A 25,734-nucleotide genomic window follows, 5' to 3' on the forward strand; every position below is an offset into this window, starting at 1 on the left:
CAGAGGACATGGGTGACAGAAGAAATAACCCTAAGAAAAGAGTGGAAAGCCAAAAGAGTGAAATTCTGATGGAAAAAGACTAAATCACAGGCTGGAAGATATGGTCCAAAAGGGCAAAAAATAGCTATGCCTTCTGCCCAATCCTCCCTCCTCCTAAAGTCATAAGAGGAAAGACATCACTGTGGCATCATTGACTTGACTCCTCTCATGGTGCAAGGTTTGCCTGGATTACATTTTGCTAAATAAATCTGATTTTTTATTTTCTTCAATTTTTTTATAAGTCCCTAGGTTGGGAAAAGCTGGGAATCCCACCAGATGGAAATCTTGACTGTCTGTCATCTGCTGTGAAGAGCTGGCAGGGTGGCAGGAAGGTTCAGCTGGAGCTGGCTTGGCCATCTGCACTAGATTCAGTTTGCCAGAAAAGCACATCTAACAGTCCACTGAGAGCTGTGTTCAGGCAAACATGCACACCAACAAGTACAGAAACTATCTGTGACTCTCAACAGAGATGGGTACATGTTGGATGTGGCAGATATTCTCTGCTGCCCTGGGCCTGTCTGCCCATCTAGAGAGTTTTGTTCTTTTTCCATAATGCTCCACTCACACCTGTGTTTTGGCAGCATATAAATCTAGTTCAGTGTTATTAAATTCACTACTTCTTTTCCTTGGTTTTGTAGGGTGTGGCAGAAAAACATGTATGAATCTAATCCTCTGCTTTTCTGTCAAAGGAGAACAATGTATGTTGAATGTAGTGGAAATAGGAGATTTTGTTGATATCAGATTTTTATTGCTGTTCTCACTGAGGGTGATTTATACAGGAATTTAATTAGCCCACAGGATCATAAATATAATGCTGCTTTCAGGTTTTGTGGAAAGCACTTTTGCCCTTTAGCACCTCTCTGTCTTGTTCTAGCTGTGACATGCTGCATTTATTATAAAGTCTTGCTGATTCAGATAACCGAACCTTCAGCACAAACCTCCTCACTAATTGAGAGCTGAAGAGGCAAGGAGTGAAGGCAGGCAAGGGGCTCTATAAAATAAGGTAAATACCTTTAGGTTGATGAGCAGTGAAGAACCAGTGAATTAATATTTGGGCTTTCCTTACTGTAATGCAATATTAGCCTGTCAGCAGGCTTAGTTATTGCCTTCTGATCTGTTCTTAACTTTTGGTGTTGCTCAGAACACATGCAGCAGACTTGACATAAACTTTAGATGCGACAAAGCTGGAAAATTTTTCCAGATCAACAGTGTCTGAGTTGTGAGGTGCCCTTTTCTGGAGAGGAGTCAGAGATGGTGGAGACAGTGTGCATGTGGGAGGAGAAACTGAGAGCACATGAGAAGGAATGAGTTCAGTTTGCAGTTTGCAGTTGCTCTAAAGGAGATACGGGCATACATATGCCAGCATTCACCTGCAAGGAACATGTAGGGGAAACAGTCTGGGTCAAAGAGATGGACTTTCTTCTCAGCTTCTCAGATTTGATTTGGTATTGTCCAATACTGAACTCTGGCAAATGGCATTCTTTCCTCAAAAATTCCTTTTTTCCTTTTCTCTGCTGCAACTGAGGCAGGGGTAGGTAAAATCAGACAATTTACTTAACTCTCCTACCACTTTAGAATTTTAACTGTTCAAACATTAGTCCAGATCCAAACTACCCCAGATCTCTGCTTTAAGAAGAACAAACTCTACACGAGGAGCTACTGAACAGCAAGACACAAACATTGTTTATTTTGTTACATGTCAGTAGTTTTATAACAATAAAATCATTAGCCAGCAGATTCTTTACAATAGTAAAACCTGGGCCTATCAGAGGTTATAAATGCCATCCTCTAATACAACTGGTGCAATCTCCTGAGGACATGGATAACTCAAATGCTACGACCAGCAAGTCTCATTACTGAAGTCCACAGTGCAGAGAATTTCTGGAAGGGGAATGTGATTTAAAAGCAGAGCTACATTGTTTTCAGTGCCATCCAGAATGCCCCAGTAGAGGCCAGTGGTCCTCACCTTGAAACGGGTGTCACGTAGTTGCCTGGGAAGACACCAGACATGCCACTCCTCAGAGACGTGCCCTTGAACCAGCCGTCCTGGCACTTCTCAATGACGCGGTACATCTCCCCTTTGCGCAGCTCCAGCTCGTCGTTCTTCTGAGGCTTGTAGGCATACAGGGCTAGGTAGCTGTGGGGAGAGGTCACACAGGGAGAGAGCACACAGGTGACATCAACCACCACCTGTCCTGCTCCAGCTCCAGCCCCACAGAGCAGAGAGCGCTGTTCAGAAGTTGAAGTTAAAAAGGGACACCATCACAGGCTGCTTCACAAACAGGGAAGGGCAGAGACTAGATTTTAAGACAATAAGGGAATAACTATTCAGAGTAAAAGCTCCCTGATGAGACATGCTTCTCACTCAGGGCATAACAAAAGCAAAACAATGCCACAAAGCAGCACCCAAGTTAAGGACGTAGCAAGGGTTTCAGAAAAACACAACAATTACAAGTGACAGCCAGAGTAACAAGGGCTGGAGTAAAAGGGCTTTGCAAATCCTGACATTTGGAAGAAGTATACATTCATTTGCTTCAGGTGGGATCCACCTCTGTTTTGGAGTTTAAGAAGAAAATAAATAGGTAGGCTATTTCAAAAGCTTTTCTTGCAGTTTTCTCAATGCTATTTATGCTGGCCAAGTTTAGAAACAACACACCAAACTGTTCTGATCTGGTATGGTAATTCTTGTATGTGTTGGTAAAAAAAGTGAGAATGGGCCACATTCTGGGGGTTTTTTTTTATTTACGTAAGTGAAGTGGTAGAATTTGGTTTTGGATGTTTTCCAAGTATACTAATAAATCTTTAGTACAGGATCCAATATGTAGAACTTTTATTTATTTAATTACAGCTTTTATTTATTCGCTTTGTTTAGAGTCTTTCTATTTATTTCTCTTTTGTTCTTCTGTTACTACTTCAGGGATGTGTTTAGTGCTGTGAAATGACTACAGCTTAAAATCCCTACAGAGACTCTCTCTGTTTAGAGAGATTCTTGTTGAAAATTAAGAATGATTGCTTGCACTTTGGGAAATAATGGAAAGTCGGGATAGAATAGCAAGAGTGCACACACAGAACAACACTTTCTTTGTAAATACTAGATTTTTTTTTTATTACTGCTTTTCTCCAGATACAAAAAGGGATTTCTGGTAATTCTTGATCAAGGTTGTGCCTTCCTGAGTTTTTTTTAATTTATTTGTGATTTACAGGCAGTGAACATAGACTAAGAGAAATGGGAAAACAGAGAAAGTGCATTTACACTACAAAGTGCAGCAGAATGCTCTTAGACTCAGGGGTGGGTGAGAATAGGCTTGCTCTCCACCTTATAGCACTGAACCAGAGAAAAAACCAAAACTATAGCAGTTGTAATTGTAGATTTTCAGCCAATAAAAATGATACATGACTTTTTACTTCTGCTCTCCAGGAAATATAATTGAGGAATAAATCCTGTTATTTTTCTTGATTCTACTTCTTTATTGTACCATAGATTTCCTCATTTTTATTCTGAGGGTAGTAAATAAACAACAGTAATGAGCAGAATATGAACTATTTGGTAACAGCTGCTTGGGGAATCTTAGGCTGATGTGCCTGCTCTGTTTATCACATGCATGGGGTACAAAGACCTAATCAGAAACTACATTTCATTAGCCAACAGATGGGAGAAACCACCCTGCACATCCTTTTTTTAGCCTATATAATCGGGTGGTCTTGAGCAGGTCTGTAGCTGTTCACCTGACGGAAAACATGAGGCTGCATATGATCTGAAAGACATTAACATGCGTCACCCTGACAAGAAATAAGGTTGCATGCTTCAGTGCTAATCCTTCAGCACTGTGCTCTGCAAGGACATAACAGAAAGTGCCAGACTGCACTCACTCAAGGGAGCAGAGTGTGGCTTTGACTGTCCCTCTTGAAATTGCTGCTTACACAGGGTTCAGATTCAGAAGCTATGGGTAAAGCAGGGGGTCAGGGATAGAGCATTTTAGATAGACTCACTTAGCCTTTTCCCCCAAGGGCCTACATGTAATAATGTAACTTACAGGTGCAGATTCTGGAAGCAGGTGCAAGGAAAATTACCCTAAGTGGATCATAGGCTGTTGTGCCTTGCAGTTATCTCCAGATCTCCTGTTAGTTTCTTTTTGTTCTCTCCTACTAGCTTCACCCAGTAAATTCCCCCAAGTCAGCTACCAGTAAGTCGGAATATCCAATATTACAATGGGCCTAAACATCCTCTGGATAGAGTATTGAAATCCTTGCAGAGGCTAAAAGAAGGTGTACAACAGCCCAGCACAGATGCCACACCAGAAAGACCAACCTCTGTATGGCTAAAGTGATGAAAGCTTGTGTGTGACAACCATATAGGGTAACCCTTGCACAAAATAAGTGATCAGTACTTTCTTTGTGGACCAGCAATCCTACCTCCTGTGCAGGGGGGTAGTGAGGATGCCCATCCCTGGGGGTCTCCTTTTTAGTTGCAGAGGCACAGGGTTCTCCAAACCCAGTGGCAGGCCCAGCCTGGGTCTGTGGGCAGGCATAAACTCCACTCCTGGCAGGGAGGTGGCTGTGGGAGAGCTGGGGGGATGCCTGCTCTCATCCATGGCAGAAAACAATCTGATTGCCAGCAGCTTCCCTCCCCAGAATTTGTTTCTGGGTTTTTCCTCTGGCAGGAAATCAGGTCTAGTGGTCCCATTTGCTGAGGATGATTTTGCCTTAAGGCAAAGTCTTTGGATTTGGACACATTTCACTGTTCTCTAGATTTTAGGTGTGAAACTTCACCAGCTAACTCTGTACAGCCTAGAAGAAAGTGTTAAAACAACAATCTGAAATCTTGCAAAATGCAGTATCAGATTATTCTGGGCTATGTGAAACAGTGAGGTGAAGGCTTGGAAGTGGGACCTAGAAGAACCCAAAATGTTTATTAGAAATTCCCTGAAAAAGGTTGACGTGTGAAGTGTTCTTGGCCTTGGGTAGCTGCCTGTGACTCTGCTTACAATGCAGAAGCCCCAGGGTTTTGTCTAGAGTTGCACCTCCCCACTACTGCTACAGCTTTCAAATAATGCATCTTCTTTGACTGGAACTTGGCCCGCAAATGCAGAATGACAGACCAGATTACAAGGCTGCTTCACAAGAGAGATGACAGGAGAAGTATGGGAGGGAGAAGGGGAGGCTTGCTGAGGCATGGAGTCAGGGGCATTGCCAGAGAGCTGGAAAATGTCCTGATTCAGCAACCAGCTACTTCAAATATTGCCAGTTACCGCTTCCTAGTCAGGGCAAATCTTGAAATAAACACATGCTCCACTATGTGCCACACAGGCTGTACAGGGTGAGCACAGGGCAATGATGAGACCTCTCTATGGGGCATTCAGTGATGTGTGGCATCTCTCAGGTATAAAGATCTCAAGTAGCTAAGAAGAGATTTGTTTGGTTCTGATTAAACACACCTATTGTTCTTAAAGAAGATCTATTATTTTAAGGATTTAATGAATTCAGACCTTGTTTTAGCCATATCATAAAACCCAAAAATATGGATATGCATATGTGTTTGTGTGTGTATAGTTGTCCTGCTTTTATGAGGTATATGTGTTGAGAGGAGAGGATTCAGTAGTTAATTAGACAAGTATCAGATAAACCAACCAGGCTAGAAGAGACTTGCTATACTGAAGTCTACTCTTTTTGTTCTGTGAACCTTCTGTTATTCTATGCACTATTCAACAAAACCATATGCCAAAGATGTGAAGTTCATTCATTGCCTTGTTCATTCATTGTTGATGGCACCAAAAAAGTGCAACTGGGCCATTTTTTCTGGTTAATTGTGAATAAATCAGGTGTTTGATTGCGTGGGACTGCACCTTTTTAAGAGCTTTAAATGAAAGATTTTCTCTAGCTTAGGGGTACTCTGTTTCACAGTGATCCATACAGTTACAATAAATAAAGTCTAAAAGGGCTCACACAGAAAGGGGGAAATCTTGCCCTGCCCTTCTCTATTAATTTTTTAATTTCAGCAGAGGCTGCCTCACATTTGAAATTGCAATCTCTGTCTTCTCAGAATGCACCTGAGCCGAGATTTGGACATTCAGGTTTCAAACACACACACACACACACACACACACAATTGGAAACAAAGAGTACACAGTGACTGAGATGAGCTGCTTACATATTGAGGGGGAGCTGGACCTTCGGTGGTGTTCCCTGATCTCCAATTATTGCACTTGTCCTGGGACCAGCCACTGTGGCTGTTCCAATCAAAGAGGAATCCTGAAAATACACAAAGAAGAACACACAAGGATTTAAGAAGAAGCCCATAATTTCCTAAATTTCTATGGGGTGAAGGCATAGAAGAATAAACCACATATTTTATAAATTCCTAGATTTTCTAACTTCATTATATTACCTTAAAAAAGGCTTATTCTAGCCCTGCACATTCCAAAACTATGTTTCTGACACAAAGGATTAGCAGAATTTCCATGTACCTGTCAGAGAAATTTTATTTGTATGCACATCTTAAAACTTTTACAATGTAAAACTACTTAACTGCTTTGTAAAGACAGCTCAGCATGTACATCTGCAATGGTATCTTCTCTGATAAAAGTAACCTTTTCCCCTCAAAAACTTGCTTTTAAATTGGTACCCTTTTGGTAGTGGTTATGGATCTCTGGAGAAGAAGATACTATTCAATTTCCAAAATGCACTCTTATTTCTATGTACTCTTTTTATCATCAGGAATATTCTTCTCCTTCAAAAGAAGGTGACTACTCACCCAAAACTTTCACTGAATGGAGAAAGTAGTTCACTCCACTTTTACCCCAGAAAATAAATCTCTCATATAGACAGCTGGACAGATCTTCTCCAGCTATTCATGTGAAAGGCAATTCTAAATGCAATCATTCATTTCTCAAAGCCTAATGCTCAGCCAAATTATATAGGGCAATCTCTTTTTGAGTTATCTCACCAAAGTCCTCATTCATCTCTGTCAAAAATGAATCCTGACTGGAAACGTCTCCTGAACTAATGCCAAGGCCTGTAGCAACAGATCTTTGTGGCAAACAGGGCAGACCTGGGCTGATGGGACTTGTAGTGGTTTACTTGAACAAAAAGTTTTCTAATAAGTCTCACCATATGCTGTATGCATGTCCATATGCAGAATGGCTGTACAAAGTAGGAACCAATACCCACAAATTGCAGGTTCAGGCAGGGTGTGTTATACTCAGCAAAGATTCTGAGCAGTTCACAGGCCTCCACTACAGCTTTTCTGTTTCAAAATTCTATCTAACAAACGGTAAATATTGATTTTTGGAACACAAACATGGGGACAATTTTTTCACTTAAAAATGACACTGAATTAAACCAAGACACATAGTTAAACCAAGACACACATTGTTACTTAATTACTGGATTTCAAGGTTATCTCATTCCAAAGAAGCCACATAATTATTAGTGTTCTGTCTTGACAGTGCATTGCTGAGCTATATTGCTTTGCTGTTTATGAACACATTATCATTTGGAAATCATGCAGCAAAACATGGAAACACTGCACTGTGATTCTATAACTTTTGGCAAAAAGCAGTAAGATGTCTCATCTCTCACCAACATCTACACTCAATCATGAAATTGTATTGACAAGTACATCTCCTTTTTCTCATTATTTCCTCAAACTTTCTGGCTCCTTGCTCAAACAAAGAAGGATCCAGGCAGCTCTTGGTCCTATGTGTAAAAAGCATTCTTTCCAGCTCTGTGACTAAGGCTTTATTAATACTGCCTGTCACGTCAGTGAGCTAGTATCAACTTACAGAAAAAACACACCAGCCCACTAAAAAATTTAGGGATGGCTGCAGAATGATCCCTCATTTGTTATGTTGAGCTGGTTAATGGGGCTAGGGATTGCAGAAGATGTTGGGCTGAGACACCTGGCAGCTACCTCATCCAAGAGGTAAATGAGAAATCAACTAGTTCAAACCTCTTCATGTTGTGCTACCGCTGTATGCCTGCTCTGGACTAGAGAATCAGTCTCTAAGAAAACAGAAAATGCATCAGTCCCCACCCTTCCTTGCTAGGAAAAAAATTAGATTTTATGTCATGAAAAAGCAGATCTGAATGTACAGCCTCAGGGTGCAACTGTAAAGGCAGAGAAGATCACAGCAAAAAAGAATAGAATAGGACAAAATGGAATGGAGTAGAATAGAATATTTATATTGAAAGTGACCTGCAACAAGTATCTAATCCAACTGCCTGACCACTTCAAGGTTGACCAATTAAGGCCATTGTCCAAATGTCTCTTAAACACTGACAGGTTTGGGGCATCAACCACTTTTCTAGGAAGCCTGTTCCAGAGTCTGACCACCCTCTCTGCAAAGAAATGCTTCCTAATGTCCAATCTGAATGTCCTGTGGGGCATTCCCACAGGACGACTCCCTTGCATCGTGTCAGTGGACACCAGGGAGAAGAGCTCAGTGCCTCCCTCTCTGTTTCCCCTCCTCAGGAAGCTGCAGAGAGCAATGAGGTCACCCCTCAGCCTCCTTCTCTCCAAACTAGAAAAGCACAGTGTCCTCAGCTGCTCCTCTTAGGGCATTCCTTGCAGTCCTTTCACAAGATTTGTTGTCTTCTCTGGATGTGTTCAAGGACTTTCACATCCTCCTTCCATGGTAGGGCCCAGAATTGCACAGAGTGCTCCAGGTGAGGCCACACAAACACTGAATACAGCAGGATAATTTTGAGTGACTGGTGATGCTCTGTTTGATGCACCCCAGGATGGAGTTTGCCCTCTGGTGTCTCACACTGACCCTGCTGTTCACCAGCACCCCCAGATCCCTCTCTGCAGGGCTGCTCTTCAGCCACTCCTCTCCTCATCCATACTTGTGCCTGGCATTACCCCATCCCAGGGGGATCAGAATCCAGCATTTTGAATTGTTGCATTTCCTCCTGCTAATCATTGGCCAATGCTCCAGTGTACCTACATCCCTCTGCCAGGCATCTTGTGCCCCCTCAAGAGAGTCAAAAGCACCTCCCACTTTGGTATGATCAGCAAACTTGCCAGTGCTGCATTCAACTCCTGCATCCTGATCATTGATATATATGCATATATATACACACACACATACACACACACACACACACACACATGTATATATATATGACAGAACTGGCCCTAAAACTGAGCCCCAAAGAACATCACTGGTGACCTGTCAACAGCCAGCAGCCAGCTGTAGCCCCATGCACTGCAATCCTTTGAGATCTGGCCTTTGGCCAGGTCTTCACACAGTGCATCACAACTCCACTCATTCCATGGCTAAGCAACCTGTCCAGAAAGATGCTGAGGTACAGCCTCAGAAGCCTACTAAAATCCTGAAAAAACTGTATCCACTGCTTTCTCTTCATCCACTACACAGGTGACCTTATTATAGAAGGATATCAAATCAGTTAAATGGGACTTCCCTTTTATGAACCCATATTGACTGTTCCTTATGACTGTATCATTCTTTAAATGCTTTTCATTTCCAGCAACTGAGGCTAAATTAACAGGTCTGGAATTCCCTGGGTCTTTCCTCATGCCTTTTTTTTGTAGACTAGAATAACATTGTCAAGCTTCCTATCAGCAGGACCTCTCTAAACCTGCAAGGTCTTTGACAGATTATTGAGAGGGGTCCTGCCACAACATTCACTGCCTCCTTCAGAACACTTGGATGAATCCATGAGGCCCCATGGACTTGTGAACATTCAGCTGATACAGCTGGTCCCTTACAATTCCAGTGTTCACAAATAGAAAGTCACTGTTCTCACATTTATGGTCCTCCAACTCAGAGGACTGGGAAGCTGTAGGTCTACTAAAGAATGAGACAAAAAGTGCATAGAATGCATCTGCTTTTTCTTCATTCCTGTTAGTCACCTTGACCAAGTACTATCAAGTATTCACCACCTTCACCAAGTATCAGCCCAATATTTTCTTTAGACCTCATCTGAAAAAAGAGCCCTTCTTGTTGTTTGAAACAACACTGGCCAGTTTCAACTCTAATTGAGCTTTGGACTTTCATGTCTTCTCCCTGTGTAAATGAACCCCAGCTCTGTACTCAGCTTCCTGAGAAGCCTCACCTTACTTCCAGAGGTCATACAGTTTCTTTTTCCTCCTGACCTACACAAGGAGTTCCCTGTTCAGACAAGCTGGTCTTCTGCTCTGCTTGCTTGACTGACAGCATGGTGAAGTTATCTGCTCCTGTGCTTCTGAAAGATGAGTCTTAAATACTGGCCAGCACATGGACTCCAAAGTCCTTAAAAGCAGATTCCCAGGACACTCTGAACAGCATAAAGTTTGCTCTCATGAAGTCCAGGGAAGCAACTCTGCCATCCTTTTTTGTCTTTACAGTGAAAATCCTAAACTCAGCCATTTCATGAACACTGTAGCCAAGACAGCCACCTACTGTCACATCCCTCATGAGTCTTTCTCTATTCACAAATAGGAGGGCATCTTTCCTTGTTAGCTTACTAAGTATGAAGGACAAGCAGTTTTCTCTATAAGCCTCAAGAATTTCCAAGACTTGTCACAGAAGTATGATATTTCCAGTTGATGTCTGAGAACTTGAAATCTCCCATAAGGACAAGGGCTACTGATCTAGAGAGTTCTCCTAATTGCATATAGAATAACTCACTGGTGCTTACATCCCAACTGGGTAATCAGTAGTAAACAATACCTCTACAGTACCTGCTTTGTTTTCCTTCCCCCCAGTCTTCACCCAGAGGCTCTTCACCACATCATCACTAACTCTAAGGGCTGTGCAATCAAACCTCTCCCTTACCTACAGTGTCACACCTCCCCCTCACCTGTCCTGCTTCCACCTGAAGCCTGTAGCCCTTGGTGCCAGCACTCCAGTCACAGGACTCATTCCACTAGTAGCAATGATATCCAGCTCTGGGAGCTGACCAATGCTGCATCTTTCTTGTGAGACACATGCTAACTCTTCTTTAGCTCCTGTGATCCTCCCTCTGCACACTGCAGCAAAGCCAGTTTGCAGAGGTGTAGCTACCCCAGCCTGGAGTGGCCACTGCAGGCACCCTGGGCTGAGCCTGACTGACTGAGAGTGATGAGTTCAAGCCAAGAGAGAAGAGCAGTAGTCAAAGCATCATCTATTTGCCTGTTTGCACTGATAATGGGGCCTTCTGTGTCTTCTGTATTACTGATGATCTCAAGTGCTTCCTATTATGCTTGTACTAACATATAGACCAAGGGATTAAGAAATAATGTAACTGCCATTCACCATTGCTGGATGACAATTTTGCTTTCTTCTCTTGAATAATCCCAAAGATGTCTCCACAGTTCTGTATATGTCTATCTACCTGACATTCAGTTTCTCGCCTGTATCTGGTTACTCCAATATTACTGCATCTGGTGCCAGCCTGACACCTACAAACCATTCATTTTTGCCACTTGGTACAGCCTAGTATCCTATACATCCAAAATCTAAATCAGCAACTGCTTCCTGATTGTGCTCTGGTTTTTCTTTAGCTGCTCTCCCTACAGGCTTTGACATGACTGTGTACTTTCCCGTCTGTCTATGACTCTGCTTTTCATCATCAGGTTTTACTCCACAGGATCTGCTGGCCTTCCACACATTGAATTCAGTTCCTCTCTTCACATCTTGACTTTTACTGTCACAGAAGTATTGTGCTCTTCAGCTTCATGTGTCTCTGTGCTCCTTGCTGTATTCTCTTGGTGGCTGCTTGATTGCTACTATGCATCTGAAGGTTCACCAGCTTTGCATTTAAACTACAGTCCCTGACACAGTTGGTGAAGTCTTTCTAAGCTGATTCTTTCAAGGTCCTCTTGTCTCTTGTATGTATCACTAATTAATTCATATCATAAAATACAGTATTGCTAGATTATTTTGCAAGATTGTATTTGCAATAAGATTTTGAAGAGACTGGTTTTTGCAAAAGAATAATCTCCTATTTCTTTATACTTTATACTTCTTTATACTTCTTTTCTTTATACTTCTGATCACCTGAGTTGGAAGTTCACCTTTCTACTCTTCACACAATTTTATGTGCATCTCTCCAGTAACTAGTAATACCAATAATCCTCCTGGAGAACACAGCAGGCCTTTCTCTATCACAGCTGTTAGAAGGACTTAGTACATTTTCCTTCTTTATTTAGCCCTGGAGCCAGGTTGTACTTTTGCTACTGTGATCTAAGGAACAAGGTACTAAACATGTCCTCCTTTCCTCTTCATCTGCTCAGGGGAATGGGATCCAAGACAATGCTCTGATTTTCTTGTTCTCTGCTTTGATACCTTTAAGGAAGTCTGTGTGCCACATCCTTGCATTCTGATGGCATGTCCCTACATGATCCATCTTCCCTGTGTGGCGTCAGACACACAAATAGAGCAATGCACAGACATTACACAGGGAGGGCTCAAACACTGCAGCATTTGTGTCTTAATCCATCTTCAATCTCTGCTACTCAGCATTGCTAAAGCCTTACGGGTAGGAGATGGCTCTGACAGCCAGGATTTTAAGAGGCACACAGGCACTTACTGATAAAAACAGGCACCTTGCAGAGTTTTCTCAGAGTGGCATTAAGTACTTCACTGCCTGATTCCCACTGATTTTATTGCAATTTAAGTAATAGGAGTCACTTCTGAAAATACCATTTGGTGTTCCTCTCTATCCTTATGAGCCTCTAATGCCTTTAAACAGTTGGCCATTGAATTTCCAGATGTGACCTCCTCCTGGGTGATCACACATGCACACCTCTTGATTAGGAGGCTGTTTAATGGTGGCATGCACTTTTCTGAACCAGGCACTGCCAACTCTGATCCCATTTACTTGGGCCCGTGAACAGCCAAATCCGACTTCTTCATGCTCCCACTTCAATCTGGCATCCTCCAAGTACCACTCACCACTGTTTCAGCTCAACAGCACCAGGTCTTCTCTTTTGGACACTACAGACCCAGATGCCACCCAGCAGGGGAAAGCAGCTGCACAAAGGTGTGCTGAGAGTCACCTCCAGATCCTTCTGCACTAATTTCTGCTTCTTGGTAACCATTGGTAGCACAGCAGCACCACCTGTACTATGCAAGGCTAAATCTTGAGTAAACCTCCCAGACTATACACATAGGCATGACGATGCTGCATGACAGGTATTTCAGTCCCAGCTCATGCTGTGCCCTCTGTTTTTATCACCAGCTACTCTGGTGTAGTAGGTGATTATGTACTCATGGACTGGAGAATAATATTAAAAGGACTTTTTGCTTTTTTTTTTTCCTGTAAACACAACAACTTCCTTATGACCACTGAAACATTACTCCCCCCTAAATATTACTGACAAGACCAGAGACACCAGGAAATTAAAGGTAACAACTACTCATCTGGGCTGAAACATCTTCTCAAATTCATTCCCTTTCTCTTTTCCCATCCACACTTTTATTGAAGGATAAGAATGACTAGTTTGGACTTGCAGCATAAATTAAATTTTTCCTTCCCTTGCAGATTTACTTTAGATTTTCACCAGTACTTTAAGGCCACATTTGTGGTTTAATTTGAAAAGACATGGTGCCTGTAGGGATTAGTGAAGTGCCTTACAAAAGCAAGGGACTCAGTCTTTGAGCAGAATAGAAGTCTAGAAGACAGTGATAAAACTAGGAACAGAGTAAAATGATATTGTAGGTTGCAGTAGCCTTCACTGAAAAATAATTGTTGCTATCAGATGAATGTTCCTATCATCTAGAAAATCAACCAGAATTCTCAGTTTTGACTTCAAAGAAAATCCAGCACTCTCTCACCACAGGGCACTTATCACATTCATTAATTCTCAGGAAAAAATCTTTTAATGTCTTGAATGCATATTTACAGCTTACTTTAAATTTCTCTTTAATATTACTTTAAAATAAGAGAAAAAACACCCATTCAACTCACATAAGTTGACATACCATCCTCTGGAAATATCTAAAAACAGGCTAATGGTCTTTAAGATTCCTGTGACTCGTTTCTCTAATTTGCTGACTCCATAAAACAATGACTGTGGCAATCATTCTGAACCTTAATGTTCCTAGAAATAATGTATTAGCACTTAATGCATGGTAGTGACACCAAGTATTGATGAAAAGTGTTACATGCAAGATCAAGTAGCCTCATCAAATGCTAATTATCAAAGTGGGGGCTGAAATGGACTTATCAATTCTAGAGGAAGAATTTATTTTTTCCATAACGGTGTGTGTGAAAAACAAACAAATGTGCAGGATAACAGCTGCAGCTGCATAAATAGCTGCATAAATACCCAGTTCCTTCCTGCAAAGACTGGAGCTAAATTTGTATGATTTACTGAGGGGCTTTTACAACCTGCAAGTATCTGTGGCTGTGGATGAAGGTGAGGCATGGTATGGTGCTAGCTTTTTCTAGGACCAGGTTGGCCCTGATTATTTTTGGTTTGTAATAGACCAAAAACTCTAAATCATATCTTCTCTCAGTAGCTCATAGAGCTATGCAAAGAGCTGGAGAAGTCAAGTAAATTAATTTCCTGAGCTTCCATTTCCCCTATCCTGCAATCTAATGATGCCTGAAAGTTAGAAGAAAAAAAACCGAAATATTTTTGTCATTTTCTTCTGAAGATTTATCTGACATTACTATCCATAAAAGCGCTGATTATTCTGGCTCACAGCTTCTCAGATCCCCCAAATGAGGACTAATTAAGCATCATGTGGATGAGCATCATGAGAATTATATTTTATTCAGCCTTGTTTCTCTCAGACTATACTCAGGGTATAGCTCTCCACCACAAGGTTTTAAATAGGTTTGTAGTAAATAGTTTCTTGAAATTCTGGGATCAAAGAACGTGAAAAATCAAACACAGAGACACAGGAAGGCTTTGAGTGAAAGCTTGACCTGTAAAAGATGTTAATTTAATCCCACACTCATAATTGTCCTTTTGATAACTGTACAACAAAATCATCAGGATCCTGTGCAATGCCTCCGTAGGAAGTCCCCATCCAGGAAGAAAATAGTGGTAAACAAATAAAACCTCCAAGCAAAAAAAAAAAGAAGAAAATATACACTTTAGTAATTTCTGCTCAAGTGTCATACATAAGTAGACATAGTGTGTGCCAGATGAACAGGATTTTATGGTATGGGGTAAATACCAAGACAGTGTCTCACTTGCTCTTGAGACTTCTAAACCAGTAGTTGACTGGCAGGTACTGTAAAGCCTCAAGATGAGTTGTGTGCAAAAATTATTTTAGTGGCAAAATGTTTTCAGGTTACTACCCTGAGGAGCATCTGGAAAAAATATATTGTTTTTCTTTTACTGGCAATGGGATTTCACACACAGTTGAATAATCCTTTTAAAGCACAACTTTCTCTTCCTAGTTCCTGTAAAAAAATTAGGATTTATCTGGTTCTTGAAAAATCTTTCAAAATATATTTGTGATAAGGCATATTGTAGCAAAAAGAGAAGACACTGTTTCTAACCTGGTAGTTCCCTAAAGACAATTTTGCTTTGACCTGGATTCCTGGCAGCTTATGTAATCAGTCCATAGACTGAATCAGCTCATGAGCCTCATTTGCAACAGTTTTGACAAATAATGAAATAAATCCCAATACACACAGAGCATATTCAGAGACCTGGTAGCCAAAAAAAAAAAAAGCTGCTTACATTCCTGCCTAAAACTTTCTGTTTAAAAGAAGTTAACTCCTTCCCACCTACAACCACCCAACCTGCAACAAGATTTTTAGAATGGGCAATGTCTGGAATTATAAATAACTATGAATAGAACTGAAAATGTACAAAGATAAATAATTAGTTTATATTAGACCTTAATAAAAGCTCTTATGCATTTACAGAAAGACAGGTACTTTGCCATTTTGACTGGTGCCACCTCCTGAAATAGCTGCCCTTGGTTTCACCTGTCTCACTCTTGTACCCAGTCAGTTGTCATTCACAGTCAGCAACAGAGCAGGTTGGATAGAATTTGGACTCCCAGCCAAAGCTGAAAAATACCTGAATTTGACTTATTTTCTCAGAGCTTGTTGTGCACTCGAAAATTCAAGGTTCATTTTTAGTCTCTGGATTTTAGGTATAATCTGTACGCCTCTCATGGTCAGCACATTTAGGTTATCAGCCAAGGCTCAACCAGAGTTCTGCTATTACATTTTCTCAGCTAAAATTCAGCACTTCTAAATAACTGATAAGGACACACTTCCAAATGATTTATATAGCAAGACACTTCAAGGAACATTTTTCATTTCAAATACTGTCAATCTTTGGGATTAGGAGCGTGCAAGACATTATTCTCAGCTTTTCCTGAACATGTGTCCTCTGGTTAGGAGCTTGAACTAATACTTGCAGATACAAATTGACTTCTTGTGCATAGTGATGAGTTGTTCAAAACACACACAGAAGTTCCTTCTGTGGGAAGGGTCCTTTCTTCCTCACTCAGCTGTTACCCTGGTGTGCACAAAGCCATGCTTCATTATTCATGAGACACTTTTCTGTCAAAATCCAGGGGATCTGGAGCAGGACTGACCCATGACCTTTTCAACTAGCAGGGACGAATAATTCATAAGGGGTGAAAATGGAAGCAAGACAAGCCATCTGAGGCCTAGGCATGATTACCTTCCAGGGGGACCTTCCCCACTCCCCAAGGAGTCTCAGTTACGAACCACTCCTCTGCACCTGTAACCTAATTCAGCTTCAGCTCCATCACAGGCTTGCAGCACTACTTACATCTTCAATAAAAATCCATTTTGCCAGTATGATAGGACATTCTGCATGATGGAAAGGCACTATTACCTTTCAGATGAAGATCTTACATTTAATGAGTGATGCTTAGCATGCAGCAAAAAGCATACAAGCAAATTTAGTTGCAGGCAAAATTAGGATTCCAGCATTGCCTCTTTTAAATTAAATGCTTTATATCCTGGCTGTTGTGGAATTCCAGTCACTATTTTATCCAGCTGAGGTGACTTCAAGTTGATTCTTCTACCTTTCAAGCATCCCAAAGTTTGTAATCAGTGAAGATGTTTTTTAAGACCATCATTCATTTCAAAATACATCTTGGCTTTTGGAAAACAGCTGAGCTGGTTCTGCTTAAAGAACAATGAACACATTATGGAAGGCCAGCAGTCTTTGATTATTAAATTAATGATATGCAGAACTGCTTTCAAAACATGTGATTTCATAGTCTGGTCTGCATGTCAGTGCAGAAATCAGGCAGAAATCTGTGCCCTCTTGGAGGCTTATATTAGTCTAACGACTCATAAAAACAAAAAAAAAGCCATTTCAGCTTAGTGTGGAAGTCTGGTTTCAATTCACAAGAATTGACAAAAGCCACAAGAATAAAGCACCACACATGAAATAACTTCTAAGGGGTGGAATATATGCTACATTTACTGAAACATGTAAAATTTGCACCTAAATTTTAAGTTCCTGCAGTAACTTAGGCAGTAAGCCCTAGATGTCTCTGTTTCTTCTCATGTCAGCAGAGAGAAAGCAGGTGCTCCACATGTAGGTGCCTCAGGTCTGCAGGGAAAACTGATGCTTGTTCAGAGGAGAATGTTTCGCTGGCTTGCCTTGAGGTAGGGGACGGTGCCATTCAAGAACTCCTGTAATTGAATTCTGCTTGTTCAAAGGACAGGCTATAAGAAAACTGTGTTGAACTTTTTGTTCAAATGTAGAATCCCCCTGCAAGCTAAATACCAATCCTGATATGTTTCAGAGAAACTCATACCTACAATGGAACAAAATTCCTTTATTTCTTTTTATGAAGAGATCTATTAAATAAGCAATGAAAAAGTGCCTGGAAATTTCAAGGATGGGATATAATGACACAATAAACCAAATTTACATTCTAGTTAAAAAATGGCATAAATTTGCTAGATACTGAAACTGTAAATTTGTTGTGTCCCTCATAAGAAATAAGGTTTGGCTGAATTTGCTGTTGCAAACCAGTAAGGGCATGAGATGGTTATAGAGACAACCACTCAAGGGATGTGACAATGACATGCAGGACAGAGAGGATCCTCTTCAAGTGAGGAAAGAAAAGGTGAGACATTTTCCTGCAGCAGAGCTCACTGGTGAGTTCAGCAGCTACATGCACAGCCTTTCTACAACCTGCCCATGCTCTCAGCAACGCCCCTGAGCACTTCTGAAGCAGCAGTAAAATCAGTTTGCAGATTTGTCAAGATGTCAAATGCTGAACAAGACATACAGGGCATTTACCTTAGAAATGCCAAATGCATTTTAGAGCAAAAAAATCTGAAGACAAGATTCTCACTGCCCTGAATGCCTTGATGTAAGAGCTCATGGGGCCCATTGTTTATGCTACTCTGGCTGGCATTCAGCCATGTGAATAAAAGAAAAGTGCTGAACTGATATTCTGTCTAAGGCTGAAGCACCATTAATTGCTTCAGAGCCATGTCAGGTCTTAGCAGATGGCAGAGAAGAGACTGAATTTCTGACATTTTTAATTAAAATGTAACCCCTACTATTATGGGATTAATAGTTATATAAATATAACTGCACAATTTTGATGGACATTTGGTAAAAGCCAAATTCTGTATTTTTGTAGACTTAACTAAGAAGGCTTAAAAACAGGTGAATGCATACTTGTATCTCTTGTGATTTCATTGCTAATCTTACAAGCATTTTTCTGAAGGTTGCTCCTACAGTCAAGAGAACATAGTGAAAACTTCAGCCCCACTTTTTTCCCCCTATAGATCCACATTCATTGCAAAGCTTTCAAAGGAAAATGTTTAAGTCCCTCAAATTAGAAAGCAAGGTTCCCAAAAGCAGAGATATGTACTAATACATGTAAATGCCACACTTGGGGTGACAGGGGCCAAGGGCACTTTTTGACAGAGGGAAGCATCTTTTCACTAAGGTTGATCTGAGCTACCAAGACTCTGCTTCCCTGCCTGGATTTTGGCCAAGACAGTTTTGACTAGCAGTGATAGAGGCATGTGCTCAGCTGCCTTGTCTGCAAACTGGCTCTATGCCTTGAAGCAGAACCACTCCCCAGACCTGTTCCCACCATGGGCTTCATGACACCCCAGCCTTAGATGAGCTTTTGACCATGGCACCAAGTACATCTCTTCCCATCTGCTGCAAAGGACCCAACCAAGCTTCCTGTGGGCTGGATTTCAATAATCATAACTTGTCACCGGGAACATCAGGCCCTTCTTGTCCTCTACCACTTGTGTGCAAATGACAAAATTGTTTGAGAAATGAGTGGGGTCTCACATACCAGTTGTTCTGTTACAACAGAGGAGAATAATCAAGGCACTTTTTGTTTCATGGTATAACTTTTGTGGTTTACTAGCTCAGACTGAGTCTTCAACATGACTCTAACAAAAAAGGGTGTGTGTTGTGTTTCTCTTGACTAGCACAGGACCAGAAAAGCCACTATCATGTCTCTGTAAAGTCCAAATGTGTCACTTTCAGTGCCAAAAGCCTGGGTGTCATTTACTTGACAAGTTTGAGACCCTCCCTCATGTGTAGTGCTTATACTGCTTCACAGATGTCCCAGTACATCTTGACACCCTGCTGCTTTGTGTGGGAGCCATATCCTCACCTTCACCCTCCTGCTGGGGGCTGAAAGGAGGGGAAGACCTTACACCACAGAAACCCTTCCTGGAAAAGGCATGTGGAAGAAAATGGGTGCTATTACAGTTGGACTGAGCTCTCTCTCTGCTCCTACATGTGGATGGGCAGTGGAGGGAGGCGAGCAGCTGAGGCAGGAGTAGAGAGTACTGCTCCACTGTGGCAGTGTCATCTCAGGACGGTTTTGGCTGGCCCTGCATTGCTCATGGTGTGCATTCAGGCACCCTGCCTCCCCCAGAGTCCTTGCAAACCTGTGCTGCAGGGGCCTGGGGCTCATATCTTGGGTCACAGTGGGGCACAGCTATCAGGAGTGACCCCATGGTCTGGTGCACCACACTGGCCTCATAGGGGAGACCCACCAGCACTACAGATGGACTTAAACAGGCATTTCTGCCCAAAGCAGCCCCTACAGTTTGCTGCTTGTCCCTCTCACAGCCATCTACATGCATACCAGCATAGGCAGTGGCTGTAACATGAATTGCCTCCTGCTCCAGGCTGCCACATGCTTGGCAAGTGATCCATGTTTGTCCCTGTATGGGGATGTGGATGTGAGGGGACATCCTGTCCAGGGAGAGGAGAAGGGCAAGGATGGCTTTTTTCAGCACAGACATGATGTGTGGGATGACCCTGTCATACTGAGGTTATTTTGGACTATGAGACTATGAGATACAGACTATGAGGAACTGGTCTATAAACCACATGTGGGTGCTAATCTGCACACATGGTGAGGATGACTGGGCAGGAAGGCTGAGGCAGAAGGGCTTTGGGACTGTGACTATTCTCCCTTCTCTTCTACATCTTCAAATTGCAAATTGCCAGTTGAATTTCCTTATCCATAGAAATAGCAGGCAATTGCAAAGGGTTTCAGTGCACCCCTGGTAAGTTTGGCTCCTGTTTCTGCCAGGGCCCCAGAAGCAGCCTCTTGGAAGCTCCTTTTGGGACCTGTGGGGGTGTCTGGGAAGGTGCTCTTCTGCTTCCTCCTTTGAGAGGGGGAAGGATGGAGAGGGCTGCTGCACTCTCAGTATGTGTGATGGTTTAAAAACTCCTTGGGTTTTTCTGAACAGCAGCTACTTTCAGGGTACAACACTTGTCAAAGTGCAGCACATTTGCTCATCCTCCAGTGATCTGTACAGAAATAATTATTCAAAAAATCTTTTTTTATCCCCAGTGTGTGAATTTCATACTGACATTGCTACCCTGCAGAGTAACAGTTATGTTCAGGGTAATGGGATCACTCAAAATTATTCCCTCCTACAACAGAAACTGCTGTAACAGTTGCATTGCTTCTAACAGATTGTAGGATTACTTTTTGTTTTTTAAATTGTTGCAGTAATGTGAATCCAATTTAGCCTTATCCTCTGGCTTCTCACGCTTGCCCAGTGATTAATGCAAGGTGCCCAGTACTGTCACACCAGGATGACAGCACCATGTGACTGCTTCATGCGAGGGTGAGCCATTTTGGAAGAGGTGACCCAAGGGCCTGCCACCTGCTAAGGATGCCCAAACCCCCCCTGCACCCCACCTTACCTGGGCTGGGGCACTGGAGGAGAGGTGGGTGAGGTCCCCGATCCTGGCAGCTGCCCGTGGGTCACTGGAGCTGATGAGGACAGGGGCACTGATCTCCATGGAGTGCCGGTTGCTGGCGGCCTGGGAGGACTTGTGAGTCATGCTGAGGGCGGTGAAGGAGTGGCGCTTCTTGGCGTTCTTCTTGCCTTCCACCTGCCTCTGGGCTGCGCCGGCCGCCCCCGCAGCAGCCAGTGTGGAGCATGGAGCCAGACCCACCGCCGCCGCCGCTGCCACTGCCACCGTCTCCGTGGCCAGCGGCAGGTCACAGCCAGAGGCTGCAGCCGAGCACGTCTTGTCCATCTCCATGAGCTGCTTGGCAGATTCATTCAGCTGTGTGGGGAGGAAAAGAGATAGATAAAGAAGTTGTAGAGAGTGATGAGATTCCCTCCACTGCAGAAAAGTGGGCTCAGTGGGACCTTATCTCTGTCTGCAACCACCTGAAAGGAGGTGGTAGCATGGTGAGGATTGGCTTCTTCTCCCAGGTAACAACTAACAGGACAAGAGGAAATGGCCTCATGTTGTGCCAGGGGAGGTTTAGAATAGGATATTAGGAAAAAATTCTTCACTGAAAGGGTTGTCAAGCATTGGAACAGGCTGCCCAAGAAAGTGGTGGAATCACTGTCCCTGGAGGTATTTCAAAGACTCAATAGACATGGCACTTCAAGGCCATGGTTTAAGGGTGGGTTGGCAGTGCTGAATTAACAGTTTGACTGGATGGTCTTAGAGGTCTTTTCCAACCTAAATGAGTCTATGATTCTATGAATTTATTTGATTTATGAGGCCAGATGAATTATTTCCATCCACTTGTTAATGTCAGGAAGATCAAAAGAGGCAAAGTAAGCATCCAGAAGAGTTAAGCTAGAACCAGACACCATAAATTGGTCCACATGAAGCTACAATATTTAAAAACACAGCATTCCCCCAAAACAGCTTGTCCCAGGGTGCTGAGTCAGAGCCTGGGGAAGGAGGCAGGAGCCTCTTCATCAATGTTTTGCTATTCTCAGGTCCATCACAGGCCTGTGCTTGATGTTTGCCACACATGGTTTTGATCCAAAGGTACAACTTCCAAATCTTTCCAATTTCATGTCCCTCCCTCCCACCTAACACAGGTTATCCAAATGCAGATGCAAACTGAATGCATTTTCCCTAGCTGTATCACCTAAACTTTGAAAGAGCTTGATGGCCACTGCAAGATTTGCTTAGAGTCCAGCTTGAAAAAGTGGTTTCATCAGTTCTTTTGAAGAGTTTAACACTTGATCTACAGCCCATGAACTCCGCACTAGGAGGCTCAGGCCAGCTTTCAGCCTGCTGTTCCTCATCCAATCCACACTCACAGATAACCTCGTGTCTGTGCAGGCCAGAGGCATGCTGGATGGTGCAACCCTGTCACTGAAGTCTCTTACCTCCTAGCCTCCATAACTCATCCAGGAAAGCTACACTGTACATGGCTGGAGAGATTTCAGGTGCTCAGGGATGCTACCGTCACTAATGATACATGAAGTGCACTCTGAAGTCAGCAATGCTTTCTGCACAGCACTCATTGCCAATACATCTTCTCTCGAGGGATGTTAACAGCTGATGGAAAATGCCACATTTTGCCCACAGACTTTTATATTAAACTAGGATACATTGCAATATGTTTGCATTTAATGAACAAAAACAACATATAAGAATGGGAGCCACAACTAATGCACATGTGCTTTTGCATTCACTGCTATTCTGAGACCCACATAAACCAGAGGTGTATGTAATACTATTCTGGACCAAAATAAGGCCAGTTCTTATTCTATAACTACTTTTATGAATTATGGCAGCATCCAAGAAGCAGTTGAGGACACAATCTTCCAAGGCTCTAAATAGGAAAAAAAAAGAAGAATAATTTCTGCTGCAAGCCAAGCCAATTTTGAAACCTAACACAAGTGGAAATAAAAGGGAAAAAGAGAGGGAAGGGAAAGATAACAACAGAAGCATGCAGTTAAAGAAATGTGTAATTGCGTATCTTTTATGCCTCCCAACCGCTGTCACCATGCTGTAAATAAAATAGATGTTGCTAGCCTTAGGCTGGTCCTCCTGAGTTTGAAAGCACTTCTGACTCCGCGAGGACTCATTCAGTGTAACAGAACACTAACCTAGAAAGTAAACCTCAACTTGCAGGATCCTTCTTTCTGTGACAGCTTCCACTAAGTCAACCAAGAGCCTCCAATTAATGATGCTCCACTACTTTCAGAGCTGTTGGGAGTCCTGCAACCATTCAATTAGCAAGTCATTTTCCCAGCTGCACTGTCCAACTTGAGACCACGCTTACAGCCAGCATAGTGCACTGCACCTGCCAATTTTCGCCGATAACAGCTGATCCTATTTCAGATTCTTCAGAAACGTCCATTATTTCCCACTTCATCATGCTTTAAATTGGTACAACCTAATATTTGCCAGCAGGCTCCAAGTTGCAAGGAAACCAGATGGCTCCCCTCCCTTAAATAGGTGTTACAGCTCTGCTTACTCCATTGATGAAGATAGTCTAGCTGAATTACTTGAAATATTAAGGAGAAAAGGATAAAGCTATCAAATATGTATGACTCTTTGACAGCAGAGGCTGAGGAAATTTTTGCTAATCAACAGCAAGAAGAAAAAGAATACATTTTAACTTTTTGAGATAGGAAAAAATAGACTTAAAAAAAGAATTTAGAACTTCTGATTTTACAGTGTGCTACATGTGGGCAATGAAGTACTTCAGCTCTTGATATCAGGCTATGAATATCTTGTAAGAGTCAAAGTATAAATCCCACTGTCTGGAATCCAATTTAACACTGAAGCTGTTCTTTTAAAAACAATAAAATCCCTTACTTTTTTGTTCAAAGTGGCACTTACTTGAAACGTCAATAAGAAAGCAAGCATCTAAACATGAAGTGATAAAAAATAACCCTGTATTGATATAAACAAAAGTAAATCTCTGTATCAGTAGAAGATTGAAGACAGAAAGAAAACTCTTCCCCAAACAGTCGAGCTAATGAACTTTTGAGAATGTCAGAGGCTTCCTGAAATACTGGGAAAAAACTATTTTGGTCTGCCAAGATAAAAAATGCTTTATAGCCTTACAACTTTATTTTTGTAGAGAACTGTTTTTAAACAGCTTTGCCCACAGATGCTGGAAAGTACTTCCCAAATAGGCTATGAATGCCAGAGAAAAGTCTGCTTACTACTTTGTAAAAGCAAACAGTTCTTCCTCTTCACAAAAAACTTTTAGAAACCTTTTTTTTAAACATAAACATGATTGCAAATTTCTTATTTTAAACTCTGAATATGTAAACAAGTATTGCTTTCTGGTGTCTGTCATCTGATCTTCAGGCAGATTTGCTTCCAGATGAGAAGCTTAATGGAAAGTTCTGACCCACAGTCAGTGTCAGGAATTTGACATTTCTGGAAGCCTGTAGCTCTTATGACCAGAACTCAACTTTCTCACTCAGTTTTGCTCAGTTTTGATTCCTTCTCTAGAAAGATCTTACATTTGTGTTTGTGGTCCTGATAAGCCCAAAGCGACTTGAGACTTATGCCCTTGAGACTGCAGAGAGACTGATTTTACCTCAAATCCATTCTTTGCAAAGGGGATGTCCTAGGAAACTTGACATAGGATTTAGAGGGATAAGGCTTGGATTTGAATGCCAAACCAGTCAAACATTCCCAGCAGCCCTGCAATCCTGTCTAGAAAGGCAAAATCTTGCAACAGCAAGCCTTATATTATCTGAGGAACTTTATCATGCAAGAGATGTGATGAGATGGCGCAGTAAAACTGTTCACAGTGTCTCAGTGACTATTGGCTGTGAGTCCTGCATGCTGAGATAATGATGCACCAGTCTCAGTTCATGGAGCTACTGTCCCTATTTCTCAGGAAGACCTTCCCCAGCTGTGAGTAATCATACTGGAGACAGCTCCAGCTCATCTGGTTTTGGGAGTGAAGAAGGGTAGGAGTGGAATACCTCTCTGCACAGAGCCTTGTTCACTTCCAAACAACCTTTTCCTACAATGGGAGCAGTAATCAAGTGCTCTTCATTAAAAATTTGGTGGCCTTGATCAGGAAGCCATAGTCTCCACCTTGCCACAATGCAAGTTGTCATGACATTAGTGTCCAAGCAGAGAGCCCATGCGATATGAATTAAGGGAGAGGTTTTTTCCTTCTTGTGGCTTTTGACTGTCTTAGATATGATTGTCTTAGGTACTCTACCTGTGACTTTACCATACAGGTGACAAATATTAAGATACATCATACAGAACTTCTCCACTGCCAAAATTATTTTTTATTAGTCTCCACATAAATCTCTTTTTTTCCTGCAGAATGTATTATGGTGAGTTTCTCTCAGTCTCTGTTGCATGTGCTTGCATGCATGCATATACACACACACATCTAGTTTCTAATACATGTGGGTTTAAAAGGGACCACCTATAAATGCTTTCAACTTCTTTCTCTTTTAAGGATGAGTGGATACAGGAGAGAAACTGTCATCTACACTGACAGTCCCATGTGGGACCAAATATGTCCTTTATATCCCAATATGACTTAATGA

General features: G+C 42.1%; 1 protein-coding gene across 1 annotated transcript in view; it reads right to left on the minus strand.

Moving 5' to 3' along the window:
• SH3RF3 (SH3 domain containing ring finger 3) overlaps nt 1–25,734 on the minus strand; it is a 246,979-nt gene that overhangs the window by 41,867 nt on the left and 179,378 nt on the right. The window contains exons 4-6 of the mRNA XM_036380397.2: nt 21,137–21,505; nt 6,188–6,288; nt 2,006–2,176 (exon numbers count right to left, since the gene is read on the minus strand). Coding sequence (XP_036236290.1) covers nt 2,006–2,176; nt 6,188–6,288; nt 21,137–21,505 — 641 coding nt within the window. The remainder of the gene's footprint in view (nt 1–2,005; nt 2,177–6,187; nt 6,289–21,136; nt 21,506–25,734) is intronic.

The sequence above is a fragment of the Molothrus ater genome, chromosome 2 (genome assembly GCF_012460135.2).
Source record: "Molothrus ater isolate BHLD 08-10-18 breed brown headed cowbird chromosome 2, BPBGC_Mater_1.1, whole genome shotgun sequence".
Classification (NCBI taxonomy): domain Eukaryota; kingdom Metazoa; phylum Chordata; class Aves; order Passeriformes; family Icteridae; genus Molothrus; species Molothrus ater.